Raw genomic sequence first — 24,801 nt, 5'->3', positions numbered from 1 at the left:
CAGCACCAGTCTCCTTCACAGCCATTGGAGCCCCCAGACTTCCCTGCCTTCTCCTGTCCCAGCTGAGGTGCTGAAGGAGGGCCTGGGAAGCAGTGACACTCCTCCCAGCTGCTGGCAATGAGGCAGACTGGAGCAGGATGGAAAGTAACAGGCTTCTCCTGCCTCTGGACCCAAGGGCCTAAGGATTAGCAGAAAATGTCCCTGCCCACAGCAGTGGAGTTAGATGAGCTTTAAGGCCCCTGCCAACCCAAAGCATTCTATCACTCTGATCACAGCTCTAGCTGGACACAGCCATTCATCCCCCTAGGTGGTCCTTCCCCAGAGCTTCCTCTCCCAAAGCCAGAGCAGGCACCACGCCTCAGCACACCTCTCCAGGTCCATCCTTCCAGCCTGCTCCTATTAGGGAAGCCAGCACCCATCAAAAGGCACTGGCCACCAGGCAGGCAGGACCTGGTGGAGGTGTCAGAGCCCCAGTTAATCCAGGGTGCGATGCTCTCTCTGCCTCATTCCTGGAAGGCATGAAGTTATACTGGCTGCCTGCTTGCTCAAGAAGTGTGAAATTCTTTCCCTGACCTTTTCTGTTATGTTATTAAAAGGCTTCATGGCCAGTTGTTTCAGAAAAAAAAATATATATTTCAATATCTGCTGGTACTGGGGCAGAACTGGCCCATCTCCTCAGGATGAGTTCTGCTCACCTCCCTGCTTTGCTCCTGCTTCACAAAAGGTGTTTGCTGTTGTGTGGGACTTCCAAGCTTTTCCAGCCTGCCTTTTCCTGGCACAGCAGAGTCTGGGGCAGGGAAAAAATGAAGTTTGCATTGAAAGAGACCTCTAACAATTGCAGAGCCCTGGACAGGCTGCTTGTCCTTCAGTTGTCATGGACGTGCAATGGACACGTACTTCCAAACAGCCATGATTTATGTGGCCTGGAAGCTTTGGCTGGAGTGAGGAGCCCTTCACACCTCAAAACCAGGAATCTCTGGCCTAAGGAGTTTATCACATGTGTAAACAGTCATGGAATCATTAAGGCTGGAAATGAGATCATAGAGTCCAACCACGAACCCAGCACTGCCAAGCTCACCATGCACCCACAACCCATATTTATGTGCTTTTTGAACATTTCCAAGGATGGTGATTCCACCACTTCCCTGGTCACCCTGTTCCAATGCCTGACCACCCTTTTCACTGAAGAAACTTCTCCTAACATGAAAATGTAAACCTCCCCTGGCACAACTTGAAGCTGTTTCCTCTTGTCCTGTTGCTAGTTAACTGGAAAGAGAGCCTGACCCTACCTGGCTGTGCCCTCCTGTCAGGAGTTGTGCAGAGCCAGAAGGGCCCCCCTGAGCTTTCTTTTCTCCAGGCTGGCCCCTTTCTCAGATCCCTCAGCTTGTTCTCATGCTCCAAGAGCAAGGAGGCAGGAGAGAAGGCTGCCTTTGGGCACATTGTGGGCTCCCTGTACAGGGCAGGAGCTGTTCCCGTGGAGCCTGGACTCTCCAGATGTTCTTGTGCAAGCAAATGACTACCTGAGTCTAAACAATAAATGTCTTTCAGGCACAGAATTAAACAGATGGATGGATGGACAGGGAGATGGAGGGAATGCTAAGCAGAGAGCAAACAAAGTCTCAGAGGGTGGATCAAGGTTGCTCCGTGCCAGGGAAGCGGCTGAGGTTTGACCAGGAATCCACGGATCTGAGCCCACTCCTCCCTGGGCAAAGGAAAAGAGGCAGGGAGCGGGGAGCAGGCAGCACCTCTGGGTCCCTGTGGCTGCCTCACTTGGGGTTGTTTCACAGTTGATTTATACCTGCAACAGGCAATGTTTCTCTGCTGTCACTGACATGAGGAGCTGAAATGCTGTGGAAACAAATGGCCATTTGTCACTGCAAATGAAGTCTACTTGCTCTTTCCTTTTGCCTTTCCCTTTCAGCTGGCCATGCTGAGGGCAGCCTGGAGAGGGTGGCATTGAGGAGAGCCTTTCCCCTCACCTCCACACAGCCCATCAGCCACAGCCAAGGTGGGATAGCCAGGATGCACTCACTGGAAGATGGGAAAACAGTCCAGGGGTTTTTGGGTCGCTGGGAGCAACTTATCCTCCTTTCCCAGAACTCTGGGCTGGGCAGAAAATCAGTGACTTCCCCTTGCCTCAGCTCCTGTGGTTTTAGCTGCTTGTCTCCCTGCCAGGAAGATGCTGCAGGCACTGCTCTGTCCTGCCAGCTGTGCCTGGCCATCTCCAGCAGCAGCAGCTGGCATGGAGCCTCCTGCCACCCTTCAGCAACCACTCACCCAGCCCACACACTCCCCTCTTCATCCCTGCTCATCTATTTCCTTGACCTTACAAGCCACCTGATTTATCCTCAGCACCCTGAACCCCACTGTCTCTCCAAACCTGCACTTATTTGCACAAAGGAGCACAAAAAGAAGAGAGCCAAGAAAAGTCCTGTTTCATGAGGATGTCATCCAGCAACCACCAAAGGAGTGGGCATGCCATGTGGCTGGCCAGTCTTTCTCCAAAACCCCATTTCTAACCCATATGTGTGAACATCCAGGAATATTCTCGAGCAAGTGGAAAAGAAGGAAGAGAAGGAGAGGAGTAATTTATTAGCAAGGAAAGCAGGCTTTTTGTCTGCAGCACGTGGGACAGGTGGAGGGACATGGCACAGACAGGCAGCGACCAGAGGGCTGCAGCTCAAAGGCAAGCGGCCACAGCAGGAGGAGCTGGTACTTTATGAGGGTTGTTAAAAGTTTGGGATCAGCTGGGAGGGCAATTTGGATTTCAGCACTAATTGCATCCATTCTGATTTACCATAGAAGATTCAACTCTTGGCATTTTGTGTTCGCTCTGAAATGCTGGCATAGCTGGAAGTTGGGGAAAGAGGAGACGCAGTAACAATCTCATTGTTTAGTGTCTGACGGCCTGACTAGCTAAACATCTGCTTGAAATATTAATAACTGTCAGATGGGAACAGCTTGGGGGCTCTATACTGTTTCACACCATCTGTTTGTAAAGTAAACACACTTACACACAGGCACATGCACCCAACTCTTTTTGTCCGGGCTTTTATCCTCTGAGTGGGCATTCCTGCATGGATGAGAGACCAGGGGCTGTGCCTTGGGAGAGCAGGGGGACCAGGAGGGGGCAGGAGGGAAGCTGGAGAAAATTCATTGAAGAGGGAGCCAAGCAAACTCATTCACAACTAATGGTAGTGGCAGTAACACACCCAAAGTGGAGCAGGGGGTTTGGTGCTCCCTGTTTTGATATTCCCCATCCCAGAGGAGCTTTGATGCCTTTTCCAATGGTATTTCAGCACAGGGTTTTGCTGTGGTTCTTGCTGTGCCCCACACTGGTGCTGCCATTGCTCTCATGCACCAGGAAATGTGTCTTGTCCATGAGGATTCCAACCAACCCCGAGGAAATGAGCCTTATGGAAACACCCCCTGCTATCACCACACCTCTTCCCACCTCTGTTCTGCTGCCAGCCATGTAACACCACACTCTGCTAAACAGAGCCATTCCCCTTCTTTTCCATCCTCTGCTCTTTTAATGGTGCAACTGACCTCGGTTTGGTTGAGGAAGATGATGCTTCCCAAGAGGGCAGTGGGAAAAGCCACACCAGGGGCACCGTGACCACTGGGATCGGTGTCTGCAGATGAAATGCAGTGCATTTCTCTCTTTGAATTCCTGGTGTGGCAGGAAACACATACACACCTTCCAGAGAACAGGAAAGGTCAAGACATCTGCTCCAAAAGCCCATGAGAAGTCTACACCCCGCCAACCTTCCAGCTTCCAGGGCAAATAAAGCGGAGAGGAGGGATCACGGAGCTGGGGCTACTTTCCACACTTCCCTGGAGAACCATTTTTCTCCAGACACTTCAAGGCAAATCAAATGCATTGTTGTGTTAAAAATGAGTTACTCTTGGTCTGTTTGGGCTTTAGTGACTTAGAGGAGGAGGACTTCAGGTTGCCCACCAGGTAAACCCCACCACCAGCACCTCCTAATGCTCCATTCCCGGGCTAGCCCTGGGTGAGGGACACCATAGAGGCAACACACGTGTCAGGGACTCGGCAAAAGCAGTGGGATGCTCCTACTCACGTGGACCTGGAGGACGGTGGTGCCCACGGTGGTGTTCTCAAAGAGGCTGACATTGTAGAGGATCTTGCTGAACACGGGCCGGTTGTCGTTCTCATTGATGAGGTTGATTTTCACCCGCGCGAAGCCGACGTGGTCTGGGACGCTCTCATTTGCGAAGAGCTGGGCAAAATGGGAAGGCAAGGGGAGGGTTGGAAATGCTGGGAAGCCTGGGGAGAGTTACCCATCCTTCTTTAGTGGAGTAAACAAGGCTTTCCTCAGCTCCCTCACCAGCTGAGCCAGCTCAAGACAAACCACCAACAGAGATGGACCAGGAGGACGGGGAGGGTTTTGGCGCCTGATAGGTGCTCTTAAAACAAAGTTTTATGCTCTATAAAGCTTTTATGGCCCTGCTCTGCTTAAGCTCTTGCAGCTGAGCCTTTAGATGTTGAAAAGAGAAAGCGCAGAGCAAATCTCTTCCCCACTTCCTTCTTTATTATAATTTCCAATTTTTTGGCCGTTCTGTAGTGCTCCATTGTTTCATAGTTTCATTATGATAGAATGGTTTGGGTTGGGAGGAACCTTTAAAGGCAACATAGCCCAGCCTCCTGCCAAGGCCAGGAATATCTTCCACTAGACTGGGTTGCTCAGAGCCCTATCCAGTTTAACCCTGAGTTTCCAGCAATGGGAAATCCACCTTTCTGGGTATCTTGTTCTAGTGTTTCACCACTGCATGGGAAAAAAACCTTCCTTAAACCTAATTTAAATCAACCATCAAAAGCCATCCCCCTTTGTCCTTATTGCAACAGGCCCTGTTGAAAAGTTTGTTCCATCTTTCTTCTAGGCCCTCTTCAGCTACTGGATAAGAGAGAGGAAGATGTTTAATGGCCACTCTTGGGTCAAGCTGAAAATTGTGGCTGTCCCACAGAGCCTAGGGGCGCAGTCTTACCGAAAATTCATAGCGAGGAATGGTCTCGAAGTCCAGCGGCACTGCCACGCGGACACGGATGTCCGCCTTCCCCTGGATGGAGGTTGGCGAGATGATGAAGTGGTTGGAGTTGTTGCCCACCAGGTAAACTTCGAAAACGCTGTTGGGTCCCTGGGAAGGGAAAAAGCAAGGTTGGTGTTTTATTTACAAAATCCACGTGCACATGAGAGCAGTGGGAATGCACCCCGGGATGACCCTGCACAGCACACAGAGGGAAAGTCCCTTTTGCTGGTTGAAGGTGCACGCTCCACACAGGGGGTCACACGCTGGGCTTTCACTGCCTCAGGCTGGGGCCACAGCCTGGGTACCTCTCCCATGCAGAAGAAGGCTTTTCCCAGTAAGGCAGCTCTGGGAAACTGGGAAAACTCCTCCTTTCCCAAGACCTGGCCAGCAAAGCAGCAAGGCCACAGACATAGCAGTGCCTTTGAAGCCTTGCTCTGAGCATGGCCCCCTCCCCAGAGCATGGCCCAGCAGAGCACACAAAAAGCAAGTTCAGAAGCTGCTGGGGATGAATTTCCAATTTTCCCTGAATGATCTCCCTCCTATCAGAAAAAGTGGCCAATTAAATGCACGAAGGGGCACTAATAGCAAAATCTGCCTAAGTGTGACCGCTGAGAGTGGGTGACATGAGCAGAATCTCTGCCTTGCCCTTCTCCTTGCACACCTCCATGCAGTCCATGGAGCTGAGGGCACACTGAGCATCTCCCAGTGGAGCCCCTCAGCAGGAGCAAGCCCCGAGGACACTCACAGAACCACACAAAGGCACCCAGTGCCTCAGGAGCCCAGCAGCATGCTGTGGGTGGACAGTGGGAACATCTCAGGGTAGACTGGAACCACCCATGAGCTGTTTTAGTCCTGAACAAGGAAGTGAGGGATGCTCCTGATCCCCCAGACACACCCTTGGGAGGGAGGGAGCAGAGGATACAGAGAATGGCATAAGGAAACATTACTTCCCAAGCTATTTTGTGCCCTACCCTCAGGATGTTGGCTTACAACAAATGACCATTTCCCATTTCCCACCAGTGACAAAAAGTTACTCCACTGAGGAATTTTTGCCCATCTCTGCTGAGGAGCCCTCAGGATCCCTCCCAGGGCCTGCACCCTCCCTTCACTACACGAGAGCACCTTTTGTGGCAGCAAGATGCAAGGGATTTTCTTGGAAGCCAGGGAAGAGTGAGTTTGTTGGAGGCACGAGATAAAAGTTGAAACATCAAAAGAAATCCAAGTATTTGCAGGAAGAGAGCCAGGTGGATTAATTCTCTTCTAGGTGGGGAAGGAGATCAGCTCCAGATACCCACTATCCCTAATTAGGAGCCCCTCAAGTGCCTCAGTCTCCCTATGTGAGGTCTGGAGAAGGGGGATACAGCTGCCTCTGGGGAGGGCTGCTGTGAGTTGCCATTTATATATTTATTCAGCTATTTATTTTTTTGCCTCGGCCCCCATGCTGCTTTCCTTGCTCCTGGTTCCCGGAGCTTGCGAGCCCCCCGCAGATGCCTGAAAGCAACTCTGAATATTCAAATTGTTATCAGCTGCCCAGCAGAAGGGTCTGGCTAAGCCCAGCTCACAGCAAGGACCCCCCACTCCAGAGGAAGCCACAGGGAGCTGCTTACATTTCCCTCACCCCTTCCTACCTGCTCCTGCCACCCAGAGCAAACAAGGGATTTGAAACGTGGTTGGGAAGAGGAAAAACAAGCGCTGCATCCCTGGGCTCTCAAAGATCCTGGTGTGCAGAGATCACCACCCAGCACCATCATCTCCTTGCAGCACCGAGGATGAGGAGCAGGATGTTATCAGTGACCTGCTTTAGGTGCTCATTCCCCTCTCCATCCCCTGACCTCCCAGCTCCTGCATGGCTCGAGTTTTTCCCCACCACTGCAAATCAACCGAGCCCCTTGCCTTCCTTTAGAGCCACAAATTAAGGAGCAGCCTGCCAAAGCTCAGCAACCCTACCATAATAAACCTGTCTCCCTCTGAAACAAATTGACCTATAAAAAACAGGTTTTGGAAGGAGGGAAGTTTGCTATCACCCAGCACTGGGATGCAACTACACATTTTCCATCTCCTCTCATCCCATGCCAGTGATCGGGGTTTGCCTCGCTGTGGCTCAAGGCTGATGCCCACTGCCTCCTTCCTGGCAATCAGATCTCTCAGCCAGTACCACAACCAAGGGAAATTTCATGTTGGTTCAGCTCAAAGACAACTGGAGCTGCAGTTGGGCATAATTACGGCTTTGTTCTCCGTGCGCGTATTCCTCGGAGCGCGTAACCGGAGCCGCGCCGTGGCTGCCACATCAACCTCACAACCAAACCCTGCTTCCAAAAAGCCACACTGGCTGATCACACAGCATTTTTTGAGAATTTTAGACAGTCCTGGTTGCCAGCCTGAAATCCCTTCTGAAATTGCAGGGGGAGAGCCGTGGGCATAGGCAGGACCCTGGCAGGCAAGGGCAGGAGCCCAGGTGTGAGGGTGTGAGATGCCAGCAGGTGGGTACAGCTGTCACCCCAGAGGTCTGAAGCTTCATGTGGGACCTGCTCATGCACCTGCTGTGAATGAGACAAAAATCTGCTCTCCTAACTTGCAATCCACACTCGCGTGGCAGAGTTCACTACAAAGCAGGAAACCCCTGCTCCCACCAGGAGGCTGGGGCAGCCACATCAGCTGTTTCAGCTGGGACTGAGGATGGATCATAGTTTTTATTGCTGCTTTTCCACCCACTATCACCTGCTGGCTTCATCCACCACTAATGCTCCCACTCAGCCCCTTCCTTGTGGCAGCACACACAGAAATGCTTCTGGAATAATTCCACCTTCCAGCATTCACAGCAAATATTTAGCATCACTTACCAATGGCTACACAAGAATACAAAGTAAAACATAAAATAAGCCAAATCCCTAGAAAAGCAGACAACCCTTCAACACCCACAACATTTCCTGAGGTGCACGGGTAGGTTGATTTCCTGCAATCATTTTCAGCACAAAGTGAACTAGACTTGGGAAAAGCAGCCTGGGATTCCTCGGTTTTGTCCTTTTCACACTGCCTCAGTACAGATTTGCCTTTGGGTCCCTCAGTGCAATTTGCTTTTCCAAAATGGAGAGCCCTGCCTTCCTGAAGCACAAAACCCAGTGCAGGGCCAGCTTTCCTCCCAGTCAATTTCTAGGCACTTTCTGGGCTATTACCTACAGCAAACTACGGAGGATTTAATATCCTTCATTCTGAATTCATTCAAATTCTATTTGTATTCTAATGCAAAGAAAGGAAAGCTGAGAGTTCAGGAGTGGAGGTGAAGGAAGGAGAAAGAAGAAGAAGTTGGGGTTTCTTTGAAAGCAACTAGTGCCTTTTGGTAGAGCTTGGATAACTTAGGCCTGGCTCTGGTGAGTCAGACACAAATGGTACTTAATCCCTCCTCTGAAAACACAAGGGTTATTGCCTGCACCCATTTCAAAGAATTTAACTCGGAACAGCCTCTCTGGGTGTTGCCTGTCTCTGTCCCACTGCCCAGCCAGCTCGGGATCCCAGCACCCCTGTCCCACCCGCTGCCTTTAACCCTTTTGAGAGCTCACTGGGCACTGGCACTTGTTCCCCGCATCCCTAAGGAAACTGGGCTCGCAGGCAATGCAGGATGCCTGGAGCAAAATGCTCCCCGACCCTTCTGATCCTCCTCCCCACACTAGCAGCTCTATTCTCCCATCTTTTTGTCCCTCCTGTGTCAGCCCTTGCCCGCTCCCTCCCTCCCGGAGGAGTTTTCTCCTTCCCTGCTCTCCCCAGGTTATCTGCTGAATTCCACACACGCCTGCACAGACGGGGATCAATCCGAGGCTGCCTCGCCTTCAGCTTATCTCTGCTCCAAATGATTGATTTTCCCTCTTTAAGGGTAATTTGTTGGTGAATTCCATGTATTGCAAAAACCCCTGTGAAATCTAATTCAGCCCGACTGGCAGCTGGCACTTTTGGGAGAGAATACTCGTGTGCTGTCAATTCCCCTTTACAGTTTCTTGCCATGTAGATCATATTTATAGTGCTTGTGCCTGTCATATGCATATATATGCTCTGGATGAATCATATATTGCCACCTGCACACACATGGGCACACAGGATATCCTGGTGGGGGTCTTTGGTGGAGCTCTGTGCAACAAAGAGAGCGTATTCCCATGGCCCAGATTTTCCTTATTTTAAATTCCCCATTTACCTTCCTCGATGTGCTTATATTAGAGAATTGTTTCAAAATGATTTTAAAATGTCAGGCCATGATAGTGGTGCTTCAGACAGCTTCTGCCCTTTTCTTCCTCTTCACTCAACTGCGCAGAGGAAAATCAAGTGGAAGCCACCATGGGAGAGCTGGCTGCCCCAGCATGCCCTGGCAGAGCAGGCTGCTGCTTCCCTTAACAGGATTACGTGGATCCCAGAGCCATAAGAAATGGGGGATGCCCCAAAGGATGCCCTGCTCCTTTTCCTGGGTGGCCAAAACTTTGCCTTCTCCCTGTGATACTGCATCAAACCACCAGGTACAGAACACCAGCATATCCAAAAAGGACATCCATGTCTCCCAGATCAGTATCCATGTCTCTCAGATCAGCATCCAGGTCCCCCAAATCAGCATCCATTTCTCTTAAATCCCAGCCCAGCAGCAGATGAGCCCTGTGAATTAACACCAACCTGCTCCCCAGATCAGGGCTCTTGTTCTCAATCTGGAAACAAACCTTGCTGTAAAAGCAGATAAGTCAATGCTCTAATCTTCTGCCTCACACACAGGATTTATTCCCCCCTGCTGCACCACCACAATGTGAATGAGGAGAACCCAACCACAGCCTGAGGGTGTCCAGTTGAGTATAGGCTCAGCCTAAACACTGGGAAACCTCAATGGATTTTCATAAACAGCTCTTGAATGGCTTGGGAAAGCTGTTCAAGGGTCTGCTCTCTATCTGGCGGGAGAGAAACTCAGTTGCACAGCAATTAATGTTTTTTTTTTTGGCTCATAGAATCCCAGAATGGTTTGGGTTGGAAGGGATCCTAAAGCTCAGCTCATTCCAACCCATGCCCTGGGCAGAGACACCTTCCATGAGGTAAGTTGCTCAAGAGGGGCAGATTGAAAACCCAGTGCAAACCCTGTGTACTGATTTACCTTTCAGTAAGTCCTAGAGAATGCAGAAAGGAGAAGCAGCACACCTAGTTGAACACCCCTTGGCTGCACCCCAATCCACGTGTGGGGCCACCTTGGCTCAGCTCCCCTCTTAAGGAGCTCCCCATCCCACCTCACAGCTCCTCCTGGAGCAAGACCACGTTTGGGGGGTGAAAGGTGGGAGTTTGCAGGGGCTGCGCTCCGAGGAAGGGCTTCTCCTTGGAGACACTCGCTTGGGAACCTTGTCTGAGAGGTTAATGCCAACTGAGCTGCAGAAAGGCACTTACAGCACAGAGGGAAAGCCAAGCATAGGCTTTCAAGTGTGGTCTTGTGTGCCTCGGAAATGCATTTTTAAGTGCTTTGCTGAATCGTTTAATCTGACTCCTTCCAAAAACCATCATTTCAGTTTGTGCAAAACACACCAGAAGAAAGAAAGGCCAAAAACCCCACGGTTAAAAAAGGCTGTGTGGGCCTGGTTTTGAAAAGCCTTGTTTAACAGCCTTGGCAGCCCACACGGTGTGTGTTAAAGCCAGACCCATGTGACAGCCTTTTCCCCAGCTCTACAAAAGCACAAGGACAGGAAGGCTCCCCAAAACCACCCAGACCCACAGGAGCCCTGCACGGGCCAGAGTCCAGGCTGCTCCCTCACAGCAGGACCTCAACAAGCTGGAGGGTTAAAGGAGCAGGGCCTGAATTTTCCAGAGGGGCCAGACCCAGGCCAAGGAAACAAAGCAATCTGCCAAGGGACTCTCCCAGGACTTTGTGACATAAGTTGGGAGGCTTGAGACAAGCTCGAGCAAAGCGATCTTCCCAAAGACTCCGGTTTTGATTTCCTGTGTCTCAACCCATCTGCTCTCATTTATTTCTCTCTCTGCTTTCCCTGGAGATGTGTATAACTCTCTTCTGGCTTCCCTCTGCCCCTTACACAAATGAGTTGTGTCATCTCCAGCATGAAGCCAGTGCTGCCAGAATAGCTTCTGTCAGCCACGTCCTCAGTCACATCCCTGCCTGAAGACCTCGGTCCTTGCCAGCGCATCCCTCCAGCCCTGCATCCATGGAGAGAAGAGAGAGCCCAGTGCCACCTCAGCTACCTCGAATCCAGATGGTTTGTAAAACCTTCACAGCTCTCATGGGGCACTTGAGCATCCAAAATATCACTGTCAGGCAGCTATCTAACCTTTCTGTAGTTTTTTCACTGAAACTTGGTGGGTCTTCAGAGCTCTACAAATACTTCTCTGGGAAGCAGTGCTGGCTGCAGGTGCAGTCCTACTTCTATCTCATACACATCTTTTTCACAAGCCAGGCATCTTCTCCCTCTTTGTTCCCCCCAAAGTGCTACCTTGACAGTTAACCCAGTAGCAAGCATCCATGAGAGGAAATAAGGAAGATCCATCACAGGATATTGCAGAAAAAAAAGGTAACCAATTGCTTATAACTTTCCTCCCTCCAGATATTCCAAGAATCAGATCTCCTCTGCTTCTTATCAGTGAAAATAATGCCATGGTCAAAGCAATCTGTGTTAATATGATGGTCTCTGAAGACGTGTACAGTAAAACTCCTTCAGACTCCCTTAGCACAAAAGATCCTCTCTCAGCAGTTTTAAAAATCTCAGCCAATTCTTTTGGGGAAATCTCAGGAAGTTAAATAAATACATCAAAAGAACAGCCTGTATTTTTTGCTGGTGCGATGGGGAAGGCAAGGCTATTTTTTATTCTCCCATTTTAAAATTAGCAAGGCTGAAAAGTGATTTCTTGAATGGGAGTCACTCCAGTAAAATGAGCTTTTAACCAGAAATAATGACAGATCCTTCATCCTGGTGGCACAAACAGAAGTGTTACAATGCCCTTCAAGAATGGATCTGCTGACATCTCTCAGCAAGTACGACAGCAGCTCTATTCAGAAACTATCCTAAGCATCTGTCATATCCATATCTTCTTTATTAGCAATTGACATTTTCAAGAAAAAACAGTCTCTTTATCTGCTTAATAGCTCATCTGCACCTCTTCAGGCTGAACTCATAACTCCTGGATGGTGACATCATGTCACCAGTAAGTTATTAGTTCTGTGTCATAATCACTTCAGATGGAAAAAAATGGGATTTCTGGGTGGCTTGATGAGACGGGGTGAACTCCACCCAGGGCTGGGGAATAGCAAATCCATCTTCTCAGCCAGAAAATGCAACTTAAAAGATCCACATTTTAACTGACCCACTGGGATTTTGGGGGTTGTGAGGGGATGGTTTTGTTTCCCATTACCTGAAACATCAGGAAAACATCCTGGTGATGTTTTGCCATGATGCTGGATGGAGCTCTGAGCCACCTGGTCTAGGGGAAGCTGTCCCTGCCTGTGGCAGGGGGGTTGGAATGAGCTGATCTCTCAGCTTCCTTCCAACCCAACCCATTCTAGGATGGCATTTATTCTGACAAACCCTCTCCCCTCATCTCCTGCTCAGCCTGAAGAAGAATGGGAACAGCAGGAGCCTGCGGGCAGAGCCTTTCCAAGCGATTTTGGACAGCTCACCATGAGGTGTCAGCACTAGTTTGGAGCAGGCACCCGGCAGCGTGGCGGGCCTGGGGGGGACCAGCACACAGGAGCAGCCAGACGTGAACTGTGCAAGTCAGATAATCAGAGTAATTGAAGGCTGGGAGCCCAAGGCTGGAACAGAGGCTGCAATCCCAAACACGGCGCGGATCGGCGCATGACAAATAGGAGCTCTGTTGACACGTGGGAGGAACTAGGCTCCAGCACTCCTGGCTTGTTTGCAGTGATGAACTGGTATCCCAGTCCTCGCCCCTCTGAGGGGCATCTCCTACCTCCTCCCTGACTCAGCCTGGGGCTCCTGTCTTCCCTATCCCTGGCATGTCCCCGTTGGGAGCCCAAAAGGAAAACTCCTCCTTTGCTAAACCAGACTGGCGAAGCGCTGCCTGACAAGAGCCCTCAAGAGGCAGGCAGGGATCAGCCTCCCAGACAATCCTATTTTCTGGCTCTCAGGAGCTGTGCAATCCTGACTGCATTAGTGCCTCCACACTGGGGAGGGAAACTGGACTCGGGGTACACAGCAAACAGAGCAGTGGCAGCAGTGAGAGCTGAGAAAGTGGATGTTGGGACAGAACCGTGCACTTCGGTACCTCAGTGACTTCTCCCCTGCCCACCCCGACACCAAACCAGTGCTACCCCACAAAGGAGGGAGAGGATACCTCACCTCATCCTTGTCCTGCACCTGGATGAAGAGGGGAAGGGCAAAGCCCACCTGGGCCAGCTCTGGGATGGCCACGCTGTACTCGGAGCTGTTGAACTCGGGGGCGTTGTCGTTGATGTCAATGACCAGGATGTTGAAGGTGGTGGTGACGCTGGCGTTGGAGGGAGTGCGGTCATCGTTCAGCTCTGTCCCCTGCAGGGAGAGAAAACAGGGCAGCCTTTATTCTCCAGAAAGAATGAATGGAAAGAAAGTGTACATGGTGTGGTGAGACTCTTGCAGCTTTCTCTTCCTCCACTTTGCCACAGAAGGATTCCAAAGTGGCTCTGCCATTGTTCCATTAACACATGGAGATGTTAGCCCAGCTCTCCCATCACTCATCCTTTGATCCCAGAACACTCTCAGAAACCTCCCCAGGGGTTTAACATTTCCCTTAGGATGCTGTGGCCAAGTTCTTCCTTGACTCTGTCATGCATCAGGTTGGCAGGATCCAGAGTCACACAAAAACAAGTAGGAGACTTCTGTGCCTCAAGCATTTAAACAGAAAAAATGTCCCTTGTGAGATGTAGGGGACAGTCCACAAAATAAGGGAAGGCTCAACAGGGCAAAGAGCACTCCTGCTCTCTCCTCTGCCATCCCTGATGTGGGACTGGGAGCTGACAGTGAACCACTCAGTATGCTGAAAACTAGGGCGCCAGAGGAAAAAAAGACTTAGACCTTAAAATAGGTTTGGCAACACGTGTCTAAATACAGAGCTGAGTCATGAGTCCACATCGCACCTCTGTCTCAAGAAGGACTTTAATTCTGCCTTCCCAAAAGAAGAGAGTGCAGATTTTAATGTCAGAGAAGCAAGACTCGTGAAACAGCCTTTTCAAGCCGAATCCCTCCTCTTGTCCTTTGGATAATCTTGCTTTGCTGTGGGCATGGAAAAGCAATGCTATCACGACCCACACGGCTCATTGCTATTCACTGCTTCTGCACACAACAGCAAGAACAGGCTGATCCCAGCGAGGAGCAATCCAGCTGTATTTTTACTGTGTGCTCCAGAATGAGAGCAGCAGAGAACATTTTGGGTCCTGGGGATGCGGGATGCAGAGAGCTGGCATTTGCAGGAGGATGCAAAGTTTGTGGGGAGAGGACATGGAAATCTATCAGACCAACAGAACGTCGTTGGAACTCCATTGTCATGCAGGGTGGAAAACGGGCAAGTTGTCAGGCTCACGAACCTTTCCAAGACTAAACAGATATTTTTGTCCCTGTTAAAAGCAGACAATCCTCCCTCTTTTGGTTTTTGAAACTATAAAAGCCTGAATTAAACGATACCAAGCAAAAGCAGACAATCCTCCCTCTTTTGATTTTTGAAACTATAAAAGCCTGAATTAAACGATACCAAGGATGGGTGAGGTTCTCCTCCTCACACAAAAAGCCCCATGGTATGAACTGTGTCTGGGACCTAGAGGGGTGATTTCTTGTGCCTCTGCCCCCCTCCAAGGAGGCATCACACCTGCCAAAACAAGAAGGCAGTGTGCTGGCTGCCTCCCTCCCAATCAATGACCCTTCCTACACTGCTGATTTTTCCCCACCCCGGCCCAGCAGAATCTATACTTCTAAATGTGTTTCCAACTAGCTGCCCAGCTTGGTATTGATTTTAATTACAGGGCTGTGAGCAGAGCCAGGGAGTCACTCTCAGGTGGGGCTGGTGGGGCTGGAAAGCCACTCTCCAGTGCCTTTTCTTGACAAGGCAACTTCCAGCATCATTCCTTCCCCGTGCCAGGAAGGCATGGATGATGCCCTGTTACACCATTGCCTGATGACAAGACAAAATGTCACATTTATCCAGGGCTTTGGTGGGGAGAAAGAGAGAAAGCAGGCAAAAGTAGGCACAATTCAGGTGCCTGAGCATGTGTCTGGTGCTGCATGCAAGCCTGGGGTATCTGCCGGCTGCCAGCAGGCACAGCCACAGGCAGGACAGCAAAAATGCCCTCACACATCATGTTTGCAGTCACCAGACAAAGGAACTGTGTTTAACTTCTCATATGGTCAGCACATGGTAGCTCTGGATGCCCAAGAGAACAACATGGTAGTCTCCCCATCCTGCTCTGTCAATGTGCTTCCCAGCTGGAGCAGGTCTCACCTTCACTGTGAGGATGAATCCGGCGCTGTAGAAGGGATTTTCCCTGTCCAGGGGTCCATTTAGGGTCAAGGCTCCACTGATGTAGTCCAGTGCAAAGATGCTGTTGGTGTTACCTGAGAAAAATAACAGGAATGTGAGCACAAGCAGCTGGCACAGCTGATCCCAGAAAGTGCTGGAGGCAGCAGGGAAGGAAGCAAGAGGACACAAGCTCCAAGCAGAGGGCTCTAGAAACCCGGCATGCCATTCCAATATGCTTTGAAATGTCATGGCTGTAACACTCCTCCTCTCACCTGACCTGGCTCAGGGCTCAAAATGGCGCTGTCCTTCCACAGCCAAAACCTGCCAGTGCTGGAGGCAGCTGGAGAGTTTCAAAGGGTTTTAGTTATTAAAATCTGCAATAGCAAAACTGAAAGCAGGACCAAATCCAGCTGCTCCCCTCTGAGTGACCACCTGCATTTGCAGGGTATGGTGTTCCTGGGGTGGGCATGGCCTCTCTCCTGAAATACAGGGATTAAAGGACATCAGTCCAAGATAATCACAGGGAGGCAGAGCTGGACCAAGCTCATGAGGAATCCTCCACATAACAGGCGGTGTTTTAGCTGTGGGGCCCCTTGCCAGAGGGTGCTGAGGGAGATACAAGTCCACATGTATTCAAGGAAAGGCTGCAGAGCTTAAAGAAAAAAACAATTCTATCAAGTAGTAGAGAAGCCTCACACAGCTCAGGAATTTCTTTGCTGGATGTATTAGAAGCCAGTGAAAGTATCAGCAAAATAGTGTAGGCACTTGCCCTGCTTTTATGCTCTTGCCATATGTGTTGACCCTATGCAGGCGCCTGGTTTTCCTCTACTGGAGCCAAATTTTCTCCCTGTCCCTGTCCCTACATGCAAGAAAGCAGCCAAGATGCTACAGAGCACTGGGCTGCCTCCACATCATCCCAATCCCATCCCATCCTGTCTCGTCCCATCCCATCCCGTCCCGTCCCATCCCATCCCATCCCCAGCTGGAATCCTCCTCTGGAATCAGACACCCAGAGAGGATAAAGACAACATGCTCGAGTGTCATGGCCAGCAGGTACCAAAAAGACAGTGTCCTGTTGGGAATGAGCTTGTGGCAGCTCCAGGTGCTCTCCCTGTGAGTCAGACAGAAGCAAGCAGTTGGTGTGTGGAGCCTGGGACACCTGACACCAGCCTGACACAAAAGCAGAGCAGGCTGCTGAATTAGTGATGACCAAGGAAGTCATATTCAGGCATATGGTCACCCACACAGCTCCCCTCAGCATCTTGAGGCATGCAGAAACCCCTGAACCAGATGCAGACAGGAGACAGGAAACCCTGCAGGTAAATTCCAGCCATCCCAGTCAAAAGGAAGTAAAAAATAAATCCTGTCTTCTCAATACATCTCAGCATGAAGGAAACACACACAGCATTTGTCATTTCCCTGGAAGGGAGCTGCAAGACAGATCTGCTGCCACAGAAAGTTGTCTCCCATCACTCAGTATCCACCTTGCTCCCTTCCAACCTCTGTTTGATCACAGCACCTTCCTTGGGATGCCCAAAGCCTCTGGGCCCGGCCGTTCCTTCCCTCTCACCCCAGGAGCCACCTGGCCTCTCCTCTCTGTCCCAGAGCCCTACATGCCTTGACACCTTTTTCCCCATTCCTGAGCCATTCTATCTTCCTCCTGGACAGAATTCCTCCCATTCCTGGCCTTGCTCCTCCCTTCTCTCCATCCCAAATGCCCCACTGACCACCAGCCAGCCTAATGAGCTGATGCCAGGCTACTTAAAATATTAGCAATGGCCTTGTGGGATTTTTTCCTGATCTTTTGCTGCTGTACATGAAGATCTTCAGTCTCCTCCCTCAGACAATTCTCCTTTTTCCATCCTGACTGCCCACTTTCATGCAGTAATTTATGGCTGACTCCTTAGGAAGCTTCTTCCCATCCCAGCTTTGAAGGATGATCCAGGAGACAGAATGGACTGTGCTGCCAGGCATTTCAATGCTCCAGGACACCAGGTTGCCATGGCAAAGTTTATGCCTCAGGGTCACCTCCCCCTAATATGGACTGCAATAAAATACAGAAACAATGGAATTTAGTGGAATTGGGTCAATAGGGGATGAATTTGACTCAACACAGCACTATGTTCTGTGTTCTAAAAAGGGTTATGCATTTCATATTTGACCACAGTCACTTTTTGAAGGATGGACAACTCAACTGGGGGCCCAAAGGCCTCCCAGGCTGCTCATCAGAGGCTTTTCTCTAGCTCAGCCTCCCCAACACCATCAGATACTCATCCTATGCCCACTGGGGCTTCCTTTATACTAGCTGAGACTTCCTGCCTTTGCAAATTTAGGGAAAGAGGTGTCTCCAATACCTCTCCAACCACAACTTCCGCACTGCTCTGACCAGTGATCCCTGCTGAAACACTCACGCTGATGAACAATGCTCATTTCCCTTGCCAAAATCTCTCTGATAATCTTCAAGTGCCTTCACTTTCCTGAGAACAGAGGAAAAAAAAACAAGGTGGGGAGAAATTAGCCAATTTTGCCTTTCCTCTCTCTGGAGAGACCAGAGGTACACACAGGAATGTGGCAGGAATTAAAGGATGTGAAAGGAAAGGCTGAGCAGCAAAATAGGGGGCAGAGAGAAGGAAAACAAGGCAGGATATGTTTTAAATACCAGAAAGACAGAGGGAAAGGGGAGAATGACAATGAGAAAAAATTGAGAACTTTGGGACAGCAGTATGAATCCACTTCTGGCAGACTTGTTGCTCCCACCTGGCAAAGAACAGGCTTGCTCAGGACCCACAAGCCCAGCTTTTTGTTATGACATGGGTCAAGAAGAAGGAGAAGTTTCTCATCCATCTGTCTGTGTGCAGGTACAGGGGCAGCAGAACACATCCTGCATACACTGCAGCTGGCCAGGGGTCTGGGAAGGCAGGCACTGATGGGATGCTGGGCTGGGAGCACTGGGATGGATCACAGGAGCCCATTCAGAGTGTTTTTCCAAGCTCATTGAGGAACGGATGATGGCATAGGCATCATTTTGGAGAAACACTGCTATAACGAGGGGTTTTATAGATGAGAGCCATAATGTTTAATTGCCCTCAGCCAAGCTCTTAGTTTAAAAAGGCTGTTAAAAGTACTGGCTCAAACCCAGAGAAAGGGTGGGGGGGGGGGGAAGAAAAAGGGGGAAAAAAATGGTGGAATCAATATCTCCTCCTTCCTTCCTACCCCTTTAGCCTTGAGCACTGTTCAAAACCCTTGGAGGGAGAGATGGAGCTACTGCCGTCCTCTAGTGAAAAGCCACCTGTCAGTCAGAGCAAGCTGTTTTCCCAGGGCAGGATAATTTTCCCACCCCCCTCTGCAGGAAGGGCTGCTCACGCTGGGAAGGCACCGCTGAACTTGGAGCAGGTGACTTTCATGAGATGTGAAAGGGGAACCCATCACACACCTTGCTCCAGATAATTTATTAATCAAAATGTGCTCCGTCAGGGCTCCTCGGGCACCGAAATAGATGCTGTTGGATGTGGTTCATGGAGTCAGCAACAGACACAGTTATTAGCAGATAAATAGTCCATCAGCTCCGTGAGCACCTCGCTGCTCTTCACCTTGAGTTCCTGCCCCCAGGCTGCTGGCAGGGAAGCAGTGCCAGGGCAGGGACCTTGCCCCGTGCTTCAATTCAAAGGCAACAAGTCAATTCCAAAGGAAAACCGGCTGTTACCACCTGAGCTTTCCGGGAAATCGAGGAACTGTATAAAACCAGTGTCCCCTTCTCCTGCTTGGGACTTTGGTTGCTGCTCTTCTGGGGAGATGGAGCTCTCTGGAATACCAGATCTGAGCCCAAAGCTGTGTGCCAGTGCTCCTTCTCACAGGCCTGCTCTGCAAACAGGCCCTTTTTAGTATCCTTCCCCAAGGATTTGTCCATTATAGCACAACCAGCAGACCTTCTGATCTTGCAGAGCCACAAAAGGAGCTCACATCAAATGCTCGCAGAGTTCACCTTTTTAGAGCAGAATGTACAGTACCAGGAAATAAAATGAGGTATTTGTCACCCAAAGTGAAGAAATCCCCCTCCCAGATTTCCTGGGAGCTGTGGCTGAGTACCAGAGAGGAGAACAGAACCTGCAGAGTTTCTGCTCTGAGTGTAATTCCTCACACAAAAGGACTCTGAGTCTTGGACCACAACCATCGTTCCTCCATATCATCTCAAATGGGCTTTTTGATATAAACCTCACATCTCCAGGATCCACAGATTTCTGAAATTCCTCCATTGAAAAGCATCTCTGAACCAGCTGTTTTTGCTAGCCATGACCTAAACAGAGGTGGCCCAAGTTCATCGGTTTCCACTGGCTGTCAACATTGAATCCCAGACTGATATGGGTTGGAAAGGACCTTAGAGATCATCTAATTCCAAACACCTTCCACGAGACCAGGTTGCTCAGCCTTGACCACCCACTAAATCCCAAGAAGCTAAACAGGAAGTCTCAGAAACTAAACAGAAAAATGCTTTTGTTTCCTATTTCCACATAAAAGGGAATGTATAGTTTTAATTACAGGGGGCTGTTTGCTGCGGGACCGCCTGCCACGCAAACCATTATCCCAATCATATCTCTTCCCAATGACTCCTGGATTGCCAGGGAGACAAAGCCAGATGCCAACATGACGACAAAAAACAGCGTGCAGGAAGATGAGGAGCAGCTGAGCCAAGGGAAGAAGGGCTGTGACCGCAGCCACCATCTTTGCTTTGTGCTGTCTCATCCCCTTGCATTGGCAGGGTGGGAAAAAACAGCTTTTGATGGATAACTCGGCGCCAGGCACTTTTCCACCCATCAGCGTGTCCTCCTACAGAAATGTTCTGCCGTGATGGCTGCCTTTAAATCACTCGGGAAGGCCCTCCCAGCAGGTGTAATTTATGAGGGCTTCAACACCCCGGCAGTTCACCCAGCGAGGCGAATGTGGGAAAAACGCGGAGCGATGTAGGGAATAGCAAAATGAGCAGGTCCCCACTCACAAGGGTTCTCCCCTGATGTTCTTCCCCTAAAACCTTAATAAAGAAGGCAGAGCAAAGCAAACCCCTTCGAAGGGGTTTGCTTTGCTCTGCCTTCTTTATTAAGTCAGCTCAAGCTATGGAGGTGATTGTCAGCAGCCAAGGGCTTGGAGACCTCTTTGGCCATGACCTTTCCTCAAGGATTCAAGCTGCACTTTCACAAGGAAGGTAGTGGGACACTCTGGCTCTGTTAAGAGCATGGGAAACATGTTCTGAGAGCTACTGCACTGATTTTTTACTCATATAAATATATTATATGGAAAAAAATATATCTGTGACATTTTATTCATTACCAGGAAATTCAGAAGATGGAGAACAATTCTTTTCAGCTTCCCTCGCACTTCTGTAACTCACACTTCTACTGCATTGAGCAAATCATGATTTTTAATTCATGTTTCCCTCAGGATGCACCAGTTAAAGGAAGAGAGGCATTGCTAGAAACTGCATCAGTCTCATAAAATAATCAAATTGGGGCGGGGGGGGGAAGAACCCCATCCTAAGGGTTTGTGAATAGCCCTAAGGACCATCTGAGAGTGAAAGCTCACTCCCTTCTCCGCCGAAGGACTTTCCAAGACCCAGGAAGGACGTATAGATTGCCCTTGTGCAATCTCCCACTGCCCATCCATCACCACACCTGAAATGTGTCAGGCAGGCAGAGACTGACGTGTGGGACCCTTTCCCCTGGGTTAACCCTTCAGTGCCTGCCCAAGCTGCACAGGTCACCTTCACATCCTCCTGCCAGGAGACTCCAAGGATCCTGACTCTCCTGGAAATAAATGAAGCCCAAAGTTTACTGCGAGCAAGCAACATGTGAGTCAATATGTTTTCCTAAGAGGAGCTTGCGGGCAAAAGTCTCCTCCTGCCTATTAATTAAATTGCTGTTTAACTCACGCTGAAAATCCTTTCCTTAAAGAGCCAGAGGATTCCCCGTGCCCCAGGCGATGTGTAGAGGCAGCAAATGTGAAAACACACTGCCGTCTGCAGGGCTGATCCTGCCCAAAACGCCAGGGCCCTCCCCATTCCCGGCGGGAAAATCAATCTCTGTTAGCCCGAGAGTTCCCCTAAATGAAAAGCCTTATCTGGAACAGGCCGTGTTATACAACAAGTCACTCACTTTGCCTGGGAAATGAAAGATGATGAGGCAGAGTCCCCGGTACAGAGGCTATCTCCATAAATCTGCCAAAAAGGAGCTGTGGATTACTTTGCTGGATTAATTATCTGTCCTTCAAACAGAGTCCTGACCTCAGTGGCTGAGCATCTCCAGCCTGTCACCGCAGCTGGGAGGGAGGGCTAACACAGGGCTCTGGCCACAGGAAAAGCAGCAGAACACCCTCTGGAGCAATGGGAGCCCTGGCACTGACCAGCCTGTTGGCACAAGGGGCTTGAATTGTGAGGTCTCATTATGCATTTCTTTATCAACAGGGCAGTGAGCACGTTCCTTTGAAAGTGTGAAGTGAAAAAGTACATTTTCCTGGAGTTAAAACACTCTGATGGGAAGGAAGGGGCAGAAACAACCAAATGGCTTTTCCCTATTAGATATGGAAATGATTCCCAATGCAGGCAGGACAAGCAGCCAAAGCCACGGCAGAGCTACACCAGTGCTCCTCCATCATCTCAGCCTTAACAGCTTTGTAAGCTGGCGGCATAAAGCTAGATCTCAAGTCTTATTTTATGTGGTTATGGTTAATCTTTTAGTTTTATTGTGTTCCTGTCACGGGAGGACCTTGTGCTGGAGATAGCTGTATAAATAAGAGCTGCTGCAGTACATCCCCAGACGTGGCTGCCCGAGGGATGGAGCCGAACGGGACAGCAGCAATTCCAAATTAATTTTTAAACCCCACCTCCAAAGCACACCAATGCTTTAGGCATTAACACCAAAGGTATGATGAACAGCCAGGTTGCTTCTCAGCTCTCTACTGCAAAAGCAGGCCAGCCACATGCCAACTCTGTGCCCAAAAAAGTCTGAGAGCTGGGAAAAGGCATCATCCATCCCTGCAGGGGAATGGCAGCAGCATCACTGCTACCTCCCCTCCTGGAAGAACCAGCTTTAATTGCTACTGCTACCACCCACTTTCACTTTTGCTTACAGTCAGTTTCTAATTTAATTTGCTTCCCAATTCCCATATGTTAGGCTTTTTTTTTCTTTCTTTCTTTTTTTTTTTTTTACAAATTGCCATAAAATTTTTCCAGCTCAGGCACAAAAATCTGCTCGCTGACCTTTACCATCATGATTGAGGATAATGAGAAATTAATTAGGCTTTACCTGCCTGCCAAAAATAAAATGGCTTGCCTTGGCTGAGCAGGATTTTGGAAGCGCATTAGATGCCAGTCCTGTGTCTGGACTCTCACACATCAGAAAGTAACATTAGCTCTGTCCATGGGCTGATCATTCCCATCCAACCCCTTCTCCATGAGACTCTGGTCTTGGCAGGAGAAAGATGCCTAGCCAGTTAGGAAAACACTTCTTAATTCTCATGTTTGGGAAAAAAAATAGTAGTGCAGAATAGTTTAATCACTCTTTTGATCTGCTCTGCTGGATCCTCCGGTAGGAGAGCTGCCCCCAGCAGGCAGGACTGCAGGCAAGGGTTAAGCTCTTGGCATACACAAGAGCAGATGCAAGGCTCTGTGCAGTGATCTACCTGCAGGTCTCTCCATGTTCCACCTGGATCCCAGAGGGTCCTGACTCCCCCTCCACCATCCCACTGCCCATCCAGGATGGCCAGGCTGACAGCTATTTTACCGTCCTCACTGTAATTCAGCAACCTCTGCAAAATTAGATGGATGTTTCAGTCCAGTCTCCAGTGAAAAAGAACCCGTATCAGCCAGAAGACAGCCCCTGCTGCACCTTGGCCAGCTGGTACCCACAATCTGGGAGAATCTCTCAAATAAATTGCAGAGGGAATTAGAGGAATAAATAATCCTCGCATCTTCAAAGGCTGGATACTTGCAGCCAGGATCAGTGGACTTGAAAGTCAGGGTGAAATCACCTTGACCCTTGAGGCTGATTAAAAGAGGTTTGAAATGGCTGGGCTTTAAGAGAAAAAACTGGGAAATTATTCCTGCACGTGGGGGCAGCACCTGGAGCATGTGGCAGAGAGTGGTGGGGAGGCACTGTCCCTGTTTCTTGCTGGGAAGGAGCCCTCCCACTAAAAGAGATGACAAGAAAAGGGTTACAACCCACACCCACCAAGCTGGTCCCTCGTTCCTGGGTCACCCCAGTGAGCAGTCTGTCTGTCCTCACCAGAGCAGCATCTGAGTGCAGCATCAAAGTCAGCTGGGCTATGGCAGAGATTGCTGAGCTCAAGGCATCTTAAATGAAACAGGCCTAAGCCCCCAAAACTGGCCTTCCCATAAGGCAGCTGGGTTTTATTGGGAAACACCATCCCTGCCTGCCCAGCCCCTGCTGCCATCAGAAGGGATCCTCAGGCTATGCAGCCAAAGGGGCAAAGCATTGCCCAGCAGTGATCCACTCATCCACACCAATAAGGGATCCCAGGCTTCAGAGCCAGGCTGCAAAGGCAGGCTCAATCCTATCAGAAGGCAGAAAGCCACCACAACTTTAATTAAACTTCCTCCTCTAGCTCTGCACCCTCAAAGACCCAGTCCTTGCATCAAATCTTCTGAAACTTTTGGGAAACACCACAGAAACCACCAGGAACTGTTCAGTCCATACTCAGTCCTGTTCCCTCCTGGAACAGAAAATCCCCTCCGTGGGGTTGTGTGAAGTTCAGCTGTTTGTGGCTCATCGTTTCAATGTGAAATATTGTCAGATTTGCTTGGAGCTACCTGGGCTAGTGGAAAGCATCCTGAACAATCATCTTTAAGGTCCCTTCCATCCTAAATCATTCTACCTGTTCTACGCCATGATTTCCCAGGGATGGGATGTACAAAGACTTATTGCAGGCCTATCCCCTCCATCCATCCATCCATCCATCCATCATCCATCCGTCATCCATCTATCCATCCATCATTCACCCATCCATCCATCCATCCATCCATCCATCCATCCATCCATTCATCCATCCATCCATCCATCCATCATCCATCCATCCATTCATCCATCTATCCATCATCCATCCATAATCCATCCATCCATCATCCATCCATCCATCCATCCATCCATCCATCCATCCATCCATCCATCATCCATCCATCCATCCATCCATCCATCCATCATCCATCCATCCATCCATCCATCATCCATCCATCCATCCATCCACCCATCCATCCATCCACCCACCCATCCATCCCTGCTGGGG

At 49.8% G+C, this 24,801-nt stretch overlaps 1 protein-coding gene across 1 annotated transcript in view; it reads right to left on the bottom strand.

Moving 5' to 3' along the window:
* CDH23 (cadherin related 23) overlaps window positions 1-24,801 on the bottom strand; it is a 185,805-nt gene that overhangs the window by 71,406 nt on the left and 89,598 nt on the right. Inside the window, exons 10-13 of the mRNA XM_077784783.1 lie at window positions 15,496-15,608; window positions 13,368-13,556; window positions 5,011-5,160; window positions 4,086-4,244 (exon numbers count right to left, since the gene is read on the bottom strand). Coding sequence (XP_077640909.1) covers window positions 4,086-4,244; window positions 5,011-5,160; window positions 13,368-13,556; window positions 15,496-15,608 — 611 coding nt within the window. The remainder of the gene's footprint in view (window positions 1-4,085; window positions 4,245-5,010; window positions 5,161-13,367; window positions 13,557-15,495; window positions 15,609-24,801) is intronic.

The sequence above is a fragment of the Lonchura striata genome, chromosome 7 (assembly GCF_046129695.1).
Source record: "Lonchura striata isolate bLonStr1 chromosome 7, bLonStr1.mat, whole genome shotgun sequence".
NCBI lineage: Eukaryota > Metazoa > Chordata > Aves > Passeriformes > Estrildidae > Lonchura > Lonchura striata.
This window is presented reverse-complemented; position numbering and strand designations above follow the sequence as displayed.